Source organism: Silurus meridionalis, chromosome 17, assembly GCF_014805685.1.
Source record: "Silurus meridionalis isolate SWU-2019-XX chromosome 17, ASM1480568v1, whole genome shotgun sequence".
Taxonomy (NCBI): Eukaryota; Metazoa; Chordata; class Actinopteri; order Siluriformes; family Siluridae; genus Silurus; species Silurus meridionalis.
Window position 1 is genome coordinate 5,592,921 of NC_060900.1, and position 12,126 is coordinate 5,605,046.

General features: G+C 39.7%; 1 protein-coding gene across 5 annotated transcripts in view; it reads left to right on the forward strand.

Moving 5' to 3' along the window:
• Positions 1-12,126, forward strand: part of LOC124400100 (membrane-associated guanylate kinase, WW and PDZ domain-containing protein 2) — a 59,906-nt gene that overhangs the window by 12,488 nt on the left and 35,292 nt on the right. For 4 of the 5 annotated variants that reach the window (XM_046871702.1, XM_046871704.1, XM_046871705.1 and 1 more), the window contains exons 2-3: positions 6,797-7,086; positions 9,595-9,711. In XM_046871702.1, the coding sequence (XP_046727658.1) occupies positions 6,807-7,086; positions 9,595-9,711 (397 nt within the window). In that variant the 5' untranslated portion in view covers positions 6,797-6,806. Of the gene's footprint in view, positions 1-6,796; positions 7,087-7,872; positions 8,051-9,594; positions 9,712-12,126 lie in introns of those variants that run through there. The other variant, XM_046871703.1, reaches the window with a different exon arrangement.

Here is a 12,126-nt window from a genome sequence, read left to right on the forward strand (position 1 = left end):
TACATGCAGTATGACCTCGAGGTGGTTTCAGTATGTGAATGTGTGTGTTTTGAAGCAAAAGCCGTGTCAACCCAGAGGTCAAGTGAAGTCAAGAAGCTTTTATTGTCATTCTAACCATCATATAGTCGACGCAATACACAGTGAAATGATACAGTACAACGTGCAAAAGAGAGAACTACAATATAAACAAGAGTGTACATGTAAATATGAACACAATGTTGTGCAAAAACAGCAAGAGCAGCAAACAAGAGGTGCAAAACAACAGGTTAATGTGATTAATATAATATGGGTAGTGCTGAAGACATAGACGTGTGTGAAGTGAAATGAGTATCGAGTGTGTGTTGAGTTCTGGTTGTAACAGTTCAGTAACACACAGTTGAGTGAGTGTGTGTGTGTGAGTTTTGTACAGTTGAGTTCTGTGTGTTGTGGAGCCTGTTGGGTTGAGGGACGGAAGTGAACGGTGTGTGGGGTCGTCCAAAATGCCGTTGGCTTTGCGGACGCAGCCTGTGGTGTAAATGTCTGTCATAGAGGGGAGAGAGACTCAGATGATCTTCTCAGCCGTACTCACTATCCTCTGTAGGGTCTTGCGATGCGATGCAGCTGCTCAGGATGCTCTCGATGGTCCCCTCTGTAGAACATGGTTACGATGGGGGAGAGAGATGGGCTTTCCTCAGCTTTCTCAGGAAGTAAAGGTGCTGCTGGGCTTTCTTGGTGATGGAGCTGTATGATATGTATGAGATATTTCAATCTTTCTTCTCTAAACAATCGGATTCCCATCTACGTGTAAAAGTAGCACATGTTATTGGAAAGAGGTCACATGGTTTATAAAGAATAAAATAATACATCGATCAGGCATAACATTACGACATTAGAACATTAGCGGTGAAGTGAATTAAACTGATTATCTCTTCATCATAGCAAGTGTTAACAGGTGGGATATATTAGGCAGCAAGTGAACATTTTGTCCTCAAAGTTGACGTGTTAGAAGCAGGAAAAATGGGCAAGCATAAGGAGCAAATTTGACAAATTGTGGTGGCTATATGACTGGGACAGAGCATCTCCAAAACTGCAGCTCTTGTAGGGTGTAAATCTGCAGTGGTCAGAATCTATCAAAAGTGGTCCAAGGAAGAAATAGTGGTGGTTGCTAAAGAAGTCAATGCTGTTAATGCTCGACGCGTCAGGACTAATTTGGCAGCAAAAGGGGGACCAACACAATATTAGGCAGGCTCAATCACAAAGGGCAGTCTAAGCCTAGAGCATTAGATTAGTTTTACCCTATGTACAGTGCAATCAAAGTAAACCCGAAGCTATGTAGAGTTTGGTCACCTTGATAATGGTGGCTCATATGTAGGAGGTTAAATACTTGCAAAAATGCTTTTAAAAAGAAATCAAATCAAATGTGAAGTATTAAATAGTATGACAAATATGATATGTTCACAAAAAGACAACTAAGCTGCCATTTGCAGCCTCAAACATGAATAAGGAACAATCTGAAAGGACTGTGGAATACGATCTATCAATAGCCTGCACTAATTTTATCTTGACTTTTACGTCTCACTTTGGCTCGTAAAGACACCTTTACAAAAGGGTAACCACATTAAGCTTTAGATATGACAGAGGCATGTGATTGATTGACGATTCATTTGCCGAGCCATGCCGCACTCTCCGGTGGACAAATGCTAATGGACACATCTTGACATTCAAGTGTGCCGTGAAGAGCCGGGTGTAAATAATTCATCAAATGCAGAATTTAAAAGATAATAGATTTGGAGTTTTCTGTAGAATATTTTGTATAACCAGATTGATTCAGTATTTTGTATCATTGTCTATGTGTTCAATTGCATTATATTCTATAACCTGGCTGTGCTTTCTGAACATTCCATTCCACATTTGCTGTTATAGTAAATAATATTATAAATAATAACCGTTATTCTTCTAGGAAGACACTAGATTTTAGGGTGTGCTTGTGGAGATTTGTCGATGCCTTTATCCAGAGCAACTTACATATATCTTATTCAGACAACAGAGCAGCTGTGGGGATAAGGGCCTTGCTCAGGGGCCCAGGAGTGGTAGCTCGGTGTTGCTGTGATTTAAGCTCATAACCTTTAGGTCCAAAATGTCCAAAGCCCTAACCACTAAGCTACCACTTCCTCCAGTATTAGGCTTGCCTTACCTAAGCCTGAGCACCAAGAGAACTTTTATTTCTTCATCAGTTATAATAATGTCATGGATCCAGGTGGTGCAAAAGAACAGTGTTTGTTCTGTCATTGGGAAATCGAGTCTTTGAATCCGAACGATGTCACACCCATTTCTTTGCAGTCTAAGTTTGCAAAATTGAACTTCATAGCGACAGTAAGCACGGGTGGACATCTGTGAGCTCATCTAAAAGATGCTGGTTCCATAGACATGTCTTGAAGGAAGCAGGTTACATGGTAGCCTTCAGGGTTGGTAGCTTTGTGATAACAAAGAGCTGGCTTGTGGGCGGAAAATTGGCAAATGATCAAATTGGACAACAGTGGAGTAAAAAAACAACACGTAATTAATTTTGACTGCAGAGTGTAATGTGTCTCGGTGTGGTGAAAATGAAACGTGTTGTTTTTCAGTGTTGCTTTGAACAAACCAAGGATGTTCAATGGGATTAGAAAAATTGGGATTTCCAGCCATGATGGATTTGACTGTCAGCGCTTTGAATACAACATCATCCTGCTACAAACATTTATGTGGCCTTGGCTTCTTATTAGGTGGGCCTGCTAGTGATTAAAACCCGAGCTCACACGCATTGACGCAGGTTTAGAGTTTTACTGGAAGGGTGTTTTTGTTTTATTGTTATTTAACCCAGGAAATCTTTGTTTGATGCATGTGCTGGACAAAAAAAAAAACGAGCAAAAATGTTGCCCTCTTTATATTTAAATGATATAAAGGGGAAAAAAAGGCATATTTTATAAAAAAAAAAAAAAAGCCTTTTTTATATAACAAAATAATAATACAACTGAAAAGCAGAATATTTATGAGGGACGTACAGTGGAAAGAGGTTAAAAACGTAAACAAGTGTGAGGGCACAAATATGGGTGTTATTCTAGTCACAAGAAGACTTCACAGGAGAACAGTGAAAATACAACAAAAAAAGTGGGGAGGAGTCACAGATAATGAGATAAGGGAAATGCATTGTGTGTGTGTGTGTTGTGTGTGTGTGTGTGTGTGTGTTTCCACCTATGGACTGTGCTTTCACTCAATATCCAATCGAACAAATTTCCAGCAGTGCCACGAGCATTTTAAAAACACTGTCAGCGACACGTGTATGCATTTTCTTGTGTGTGTCTGTTTTTTAATCCTGACTCTCTGGCTACGGACACCTGAGCTTCCAAGGTCATACGTAGGACTTCTCTCTCTGTGCCAGCAGCAGTCGGCATGGAGCCTGTGCTCGATCTATCACAGTAGTCACGAGGAACCCCCCCCCTTCTCCTATCAGCTGCCTAATCTACATGAGGTGGGGTCGGATAGATGACCAATCGGCCAGTCATTCAAGTATATACAATTATTCATCTCTCATTGGACGCTTCTCGAGCCGTGTAATTAGCCTCGTTAAGCCTGGTGGTGGAGAAGCCTAAGGGGGCGTGCAGATGCATCCATTTCTATAATTTTTTCTCTATCCTCAGTGTCAGGTCGACCGATTGTCCGTTTGACGGCTGTTTCTTTATTTCTGGTCGGGGTGGATGCATTTAGCGGCACTTAGAATACATTAGATTGTGATAATGACAATCAGGACGGAAGACTCAGTTTGCGCTGAAGGCTAAGCCAACAGCGGAAAACAAAATGGCGCGTTTGAGTCATGCAAAAGTGTCACCCTCCTCTAAGAGATGCATGCGGACGTTTGAAACAGAATACTTAGAGGTGAAAATGGTCAGTGGCTCAATTAGGGCTGGGGAGAAACAGCAAAACACTGGGAGGTCGGGGGAGGGGGTGAGTCAATACAATCAACATTTCACATCACAAATTTCAAGGTACTCATGGGTACATGTACATGAGAAAAATACGATTTTCTTCCAGATTTTACTGAACCGTTACATACCCTACCCTCAGATTGCTGTTCTTCTCCCGCAGAAGTGAAACCCAACATGGCTTTCTATTACTGCAGTCTATCCACCTCATTGTGCATTCTGACATGCTTTTCTGCTCACCACGACTGCAAAAAACAGACTTTACAGAACTGCCACACACTGAAGCTAGGCATCAAAATTCTGGGGATCAAATGTTTGCTCAGAACCATAAAGTACAGAAATAATATTTAAAATACTGTCTTTAAGCAGAGGTGGAAAGAGAAATAAAATATTCTACTCAAGTAGAAGTACTGTCACTTAGTACAAGTAAAGTTACAGGTCTAAACATCTACCCATGTAAAAGTAAAAAGTAGATCATTATAAAAAGTCAAATTTACAGAGTAACTTTTTTAACAGCGGAAGTGTGTGTGTGTGTGTGTGTGTGTGTGTGTGTGTGTGTGTGTGTGTGTGTGTGTGTGTGTGTGTGTGTGTGTGTGTGTGTGTGTGTGTGTGTGTGTGTGTGTGTGTGTTTAGGGTCTTCTGCTATAATGTCCTTTATGATAAAGAGAGAAATCGCAAATTCAAATACAGAATTCAGAGAGTCAGCGCACGCATCGAACGAAATTTGATTCGATGGCATTTTGCTTTCAGTTGGGTCTGCATCAGTGGCGTCTGTCTCATCCTTCCATCTTTCTTTCTTGTGATTTTAGCACGTTTATTGTCCCCCATCAACCAATCAGAAATCAGTGCAGTAGTTTCCGTGCCGTGATTTTTCCTCCCTTGTATTATTTAAATGTATTCATTTTTTTACTTAGTAATGGATATGATTTAAAACAAATTTAAACAAATTTAATTACAATTCTTCACACAAAACATTCTTAGATAAAAGTAAAATAATAAATTCTAAAAACTATTAAAAAAGTAGAAGTACACAAAAACATACTCAATTACGGTAACACGAGTAAATATAATCTGTTACATTCCAATCAGAATAACTGACTTGGGTTCTTTGGGGTAAAGTATGTAGTATATTTTAGTAGCATTAAAGTATCACCAATATAAGTATCATCAGCTATTAGCACTCTTGGTAAAAATTGGTCAAAAAATACAGAATTCATAATACTATCCATTTATTTTTGCCTTCGTTTTTTTCTCACCGCTTTCTATTGGTTGCACTAAAGTTGGCCACCTCTCACACTTGATTATACTGTTGGGCCAGCGAGGGCATGAAGTGACAGCAATGTTCTCATACTGTCACATCTCTGGCGTCTCGTGGCAACTGTACCAACCCCTCATGCTGGTGTGGCCAACTGTCACTTCACTGCACTTGCTACTCTCGCAGAAGCTAAAAGTCCTTCAGCGTTGCAGCGTGTCACACTGTTCCTGGATCCGCCTCACGATCGAGATGGACGTTTCGCTGGGATCTTGCTGAGTCACTTGTGGCATTTTCAGTAGCCAGAACAAGACAAATGTCATTCTGTTTATAGGGAGTAAAAAAAAACAAGACTAATTTCACAGCCTGCCATATTCTCTGACATTTCCTATACTACAATATTATAGTATATTTAGCATAGTTTAACATAAGCGTTATGCTTATACTAGTATTACTACAAGCCTCTTGCATTTACACTACTATCCTGTATGCATGGCCACATATGGCTTCATTTTGCAAATACTGAACATCTCATAATGTAATAGTGGTTGGTTTTGGAGACATAAACAAGCTCTTAAACTCTACTATCTGCTTTTAGGGCTATTTGGATATTAGCAGTAGAATAATTTCTACTACTATATGCTTTTTGTATGAGAATGCTATTATAAAGAACAAAGAAAACACCATAAACCATAATAATATGGCTGTCCAGGTTATTGCATCATGATCTAAAACTATTTCTGGCCATTTCCAGGTACAATCAGGTCAAATTCTGCATGGAAAAAAACTTGCATGTTACACATATGAAACTGGGGCGAGATTGCTTTTTAAAATCAACTCCAGCACCATGAACACGTGAAAACGAGTGCAAAACGAGCGCAAAACCGTACAGCATTCTCACTAACAAATGAAGTGGAAAGCCAGCGTAAAAATATGCAGGTAATCATTCGAAAGCCCAGAAAATCAGCTCAAGCTTATGTGTAAACCCAATCTGAATACAAGGAACTTTCCCTGAGTATATCTTCACACAACATCTGGAATAAAGTCACCAAATGTACAGATGCTGAATGTTCAAGCAGATAGTTGCTCTTTTTATTTGACATTTACTTTTCCTGTATTGCATTTCATGAAATAAATAAACAAATAAATAAATAAATGTTTTTTTTCCCGCCTAAGAATAAATCCAACTGCCGTCATGGAATTTTTTTTCCTACCATACTTGGTATCATGGTGCTTAGCGTAGTACTAAAGAAAACGTTTTGCATTTGTGCCGACTCTAAAACCCAGCTGAAGAGTAAATCATGTAAACGTGACCGGTATTTTTATTCTAAGTAGTATTCCTGAATCATAAATTATACAGCTTAGGAGGAATAAAGTGCAGACAGTGTTAATTCCACCCCATGCAGAGTGCACATCTGCTGAGTCGTCTGCCAAGCCCCACATGCACCACGCAAAATGCATGCAAATGAGAAAGCTGGACTGGGCCGACATTGACCCCATGGCTTTTGTATTTTAGATAAAGGTTAGCAATCCTGGCTTTTGGCTATAATATTATTTTAAGATTGCTACTGATTTAAACACAAACATATATTTTTTTTACTCCTAGTTCAATCGCCATGGCTAAGGTGGTCGTGAAGAAGTTGCACTGGCGCTCTAAGGTGCAGGAGAGCTTCGTTCCTCTGTTGGGCAGCTCGGGAGAACTGGGAGTGGCCATCGGCGGTGGTGCCGACTATGGGGAGTTTCCATTTGTCACAGCAGCGCCGGGAGGTGGGATCACGGTTGGCGATATAATTTTGGAGATCGGCGGGACACCAGTTCTGGGAATGACCTTAGGTGATGTACGTGGAGTGCTCAGCACCTGCCCCCATCCTATCCGAATCAAGACTGTAACACCAGGTAATGCACCAATCACGTAAATCATTCATCTGTGTGTTTAGCCGGGAGTGTGACGTGACTAGCAGGATTTCGTCTTCATCTCACATCAAAGCCGTTTACGCTCTCGCAGCGGTTATGTTTGCGCAGAACAATATTTTACACATGACCGTGACTCCCCGTTGCCCTTCCAGCTTAGATTGATTACCAGCTCTTCCTCAGCGGTCCTCTTTATCTCCTTCTCTCTCTAAATAAATCTATCACCATCTCTCACCTTTCTAGCCCTTACAATTAGTTTGAGATTGACCACAACATGGTGTATTTTTTATAAGGTTTAAGTTTGGCAAATAATCTAATCTTCAATGTACAGCATTTTGAAACATAATCACTGACTGAGGAGCATGTGATAATATGGTGTATATATAGTGTACAGTCTTTATGTTCAAGGCTATCATTGTATCAGGTTGTCATTTAAACCTGTCCTGTTACAGGGAACATTTTTTTTGCTGTACTAAATCTGGTTTGTCTATTTTTGTGTGGATCAATATGTATTGTCTCTGCTGAAATGTATCTAACAGGCTCGTTTCTGAGACACAGCAAATAGAACTGGATTCATATGCTTTCTGTAGCTAGACGGAACTAGACGCTAGTTTATCGCTTCTGAGCAAGTTGAACTCTAAGAAGTTTTACCAGCCACATCTACTGTAAATGTCGAGGAACGACAGAGAGTGCAACATTTTCACCACGTGTGAATGTGCGTGTCTGACTGATGCTAATGCTCCCTTATAACTTTGAAATATGTTTTATCAGCAGAGCTTATGCTGTCTCGGCAAAGGGGAGGGGCCGTCCCATGCCGGACGCTGTCTGTCATTCTGACAGAGGGGAGAGGGATGCGGGTCATCGATAACAACCAAGTGACTTGTCACCAGGGTCCATAAAGCACTGCGGTCGGAATGAACAGTTTAGAGAAATCGAGTAGCGTCGCTGAGTAGGTTGTGTCTTTATTCCATTTATAGACGAGGCACCATAAATTACGTTCTGGCTTATAAACAGTGGACTTACATGTTAGTTCCCACTCATGATAGAAGTATTTGTGCCACGTCGGTCATATTTGGACTTGTTTGGAATGTTTCTCATTAACCAGTATGCAGTGGTGGACGAAGTACACAAACCATGTACTTGCCAAAAAGTAGAAATAGAATTTATGTGAAAAGACTTTGATGTTACTATAATCACAGTAATCTATTCATAGAATTATGTTAATGAGTCAAACACTGATTGGTATCCTCTGAAATGATCATGTGCCTAAAACCTTCTTTTCAACTACTTAAAGCACAAATGAGGCCACGGGTGTTGTGGAAAGTTCGAGTCAGGAGTTTCTTCCATCATTTATTACTCTCACAATTTTCTGCTCGCTGTTGAATTGATGCTGAACTGTATGTAGGTGCTAAGTAAAAACCACCAGGCGGCAATCAAAACAAGTCCAAAACAGTTTGCCCAGTTAAGTTTTTATTCGCTGATAAATAAAAAGGAACGACTGATTTCACAAAACTGTAGTAAGTAAAATATTTGACTTTGAAATGTAGTGAAGTTAAAGTCTCCCTGAATAGAAATACTTTAGTTAAGTACAGATACAAGAAAAAGCTACTTAAGTACAGTAATGAATTGCATTTACTTGGTTATTGCCCACCACTGCCAGTAAGCAGTAATCTTAATCTGCCTTTTGTAACCTATGTGCTATTCATCTTCAGTAACCACTTTATCTTGGACAGGGTTGGTGGATCCGGTGTCTGGATTAATGGCTGTCCATTTTTGTGCACCAGTTGTTAATCGAGTCATTGTAAAGTAGCCAGCGCTCCTACCGGAATGTTTTTTGGAGAACCTGGAGGTGGTCTCAGGGAGAACATGTGAAACCACACACAGAAAGTAACCAAAGCTCAGGATTGAATCAGGCTCTGGAGCTGTAAGGCGGAAACATTACCTGCTCTGCTTCCATGGTGCCCGTGTGCAATTACTACAGACAAGAATTTCGACGTTTCTCCTTGTATATATATGGGAAACTTTCCAAACCGCCTTCGTAAAACTCTTTGTCATTCTTATTGCTATAATATACATTTAAAGGCAGTAATCAATCAGGTCAGATTTTCTTTACGATAACTAGTTTCCATCAACACAAACACTACAGCCAGTTTCTCCTCCAGACATAAGTCACAAAAAAAGACGACGTTCATTCAATGTTTATTGTCACAGAATGATGAGATATCTCTCCAGGTGAAAGCTTGTGTAGTGTGTAAGCCTTATTTGTGACCACACCATGTAGCATGAGCAGCATAGCAGTGTTTAGATTTTGAGTCCTTTTGGACTGGGCCATATGATGATGTAATAATTATTTGGTGATCAGTTTGTGTCACCATATAGCTTTTGAGATTTTGTGGATGTTTCGTTGTCCTTTCATTAATGAAAGTGTATTTTGAAGTAAATGTTAATGATTAATCCTTGACACCCTTTCTGTTTCTCTCCGTTTTTTTACAGACTCAACACTGTGTAAGGATCTGAGGTTGTACCTGAGTAAATGTTTCACACCTGGTTGCATGGACAGTCAGCTTCAACAGGTCATACGGGAAAACCTTTATCTGCGTGCAGTTCCATGTGAGTCTCTCTCTCTCTCTCTCTCGCTCTCTCTCTCTCTCTCACTCACACACACACACACACACACACACACACACACACACAGAAGTAAATACATTTCACAGAGACATAGAAACATGAAGAAGCGTGTTTAAGTGTTGCTAAGACACTCCATAATACTCACATCTTATTATCACTCTTAACAGCTGCTTTCAGCTCAGATTCACATGATGACATTTGTATGAAAAAGCAAACACTGTCTATGACACGCACGAGTCATGCTTCAAATACATAGTATCGCATGCATACAGACTAGGAGACTGTACAACTGTCACCTTGAAACTAGTTTTAATTGGTGTGAGATCCGTTCTTCTGGAAGCCGCCACTGACACCTTTGTAGAAGTAAAACAGTGCAAAACGAGCAGGGAAAAGGAAGAAGACAAGGTAAAGAGAGAGAGAGAGAGAGAGAGCGAGAGAGTGAGAGAGTGAGTTTGCACGTTTTTGCAGCGAACAGCAGCAGTTTAAGAGCCGGAGCTGACGATGAGCTCGGTTTTTCATGGTCCCCGTCTTTCTTTTTTACACCTGCTTTCTTTAAACATTCACTCTTTTACACGTTTTCAACACATATCTCTCTCTCTCACTCTCTCGCTTTCTCCCTATCCCTTTCTCTGTCTTGCCTGTGATTATCCCTGATAATCTTTTAGTTAATATTTTGACTTCTCGCATTAATTTGAGGCAGATTTGGAGTATCTGCTATGAAAAAATCTGTAATTAAAGTCGATGTAGTTTAGTCTCAAGGCATTTCCTGATATAGTCACGAACTTTCATCTATTGATTCGTGTTCATGGACACAAATTGTGCTCTTTTTTCGTGTCACTCATCACGACTTTCTCCGTCTACGGAGCAACGGAGGCGGAGGATCATAGGTAATGCTGACAGAAATGTAATCTTTTTTTCCCCATTTTTATCAGATAAGCCAGAAAATATAAGAAATGTAATAATGTAATAAATGTGTCTCTAATTAATGCAGTCTCCTTAATTAACTGGGAGAATATAGTTACTGTAATTTGACTGGAAGGACCACTAACGATGGTTTATAATAGCGAGTAGCTTACAGAATATAAAGCAATAAAACCAAATATAAAATCTCCTGCTTAAATGTTAAGTAATGGTGCTTGAAGATGAAAAAATCAAAAAACTAATAAGAAAAAACAATACAGCGTCTGTGGTATCCAGTGGCAGAAAAAAAACTTTGGCGGAGACGCCAAAAAATACTTCCTATTGAAATACATTACGTAGAATGCCGTCCCATGACAAAAGAGGGAAATTTGTGTCTATGAACACGAATCAATAGATTAGATTTTGTGACTATATCATGAAATGCCGTGAGACTGGGCTGAGTTCTGACAAATGCAAAACAGGAGAATTCCAACTCCTTTGATCTCACTTTTCCATTTGCTTTTATGTTTTCACATTTATATTCATTTTAGCACATCACAAATTTGGGTGAATTCCATAGTTCAGGAGCAAAAGATAACAACTCCCTATCACTCATGAAGCATAAAAAGCATAAGGAATATCTAGAAAACCTGCAAAGGTTAAGTCTCAGGGTGTAAAGTTATTTAAAAGACTTGAAAGCTTGAAACGATGCAGCAGGCTGACTTCACACGCCTCAGTGGAACTACATGCATGGATGTCACAGTCGAGATTCGCTACGTTTTTGCTGAAAGAGCGAAAAATGGGAGAAAATCTGTCCCACAAATGTAGTAATAATCCACTGCATCTGTTATGTATGTGTGATACTCATTAGAATGAAATAGACATGAGAAAGTCATCACCAAATCACCAAAGATGCCAAAGCTACCGATAAGAACTAAAGTATATTTTTTGTCATTTTTTATTCGTGTTTTGGATTTTTCTTCCATTTTTCTCCCACACAATAACTATCAAATAGAGAGGAGTGAAAGTTAAAACACAAGACACATGTAGAAAGCTACTGTATCTTTCTGGACTGCTGCTCTGGACTGGACCGCTTTCTGGCTACTGTCACACTGATTGATAGGGGAGAGAGAATAACAGCCCTCCCATCCAAAGACCAATTTTGTGCTCTAGACTCCCAGCCACGAATAGCCGCGGCATTGTCAAGATTTGAACTCGTGATCTCAGGATGACAGGGCAGAAACTTTTCTGAGAATAGACAATAAAGCAATTCTCAGTGGTTTTTTTTTGTTTCAACTTTTAAACCCTGGAGTAGAAAAGTAATGATAGTTTGCCTCCTCTTCGGTTTTGAGGTACACTGTGTTGTTGCTTTTAACCTCCAATTTTCCCTTTCAAAAAGTATTCACAGCATTGGACAAATTTATGAATATTTATCCACTCACTCACATATATTAGAACATAACAAAATTCTTGTCCCTGATCATTTCTCATTTGCTA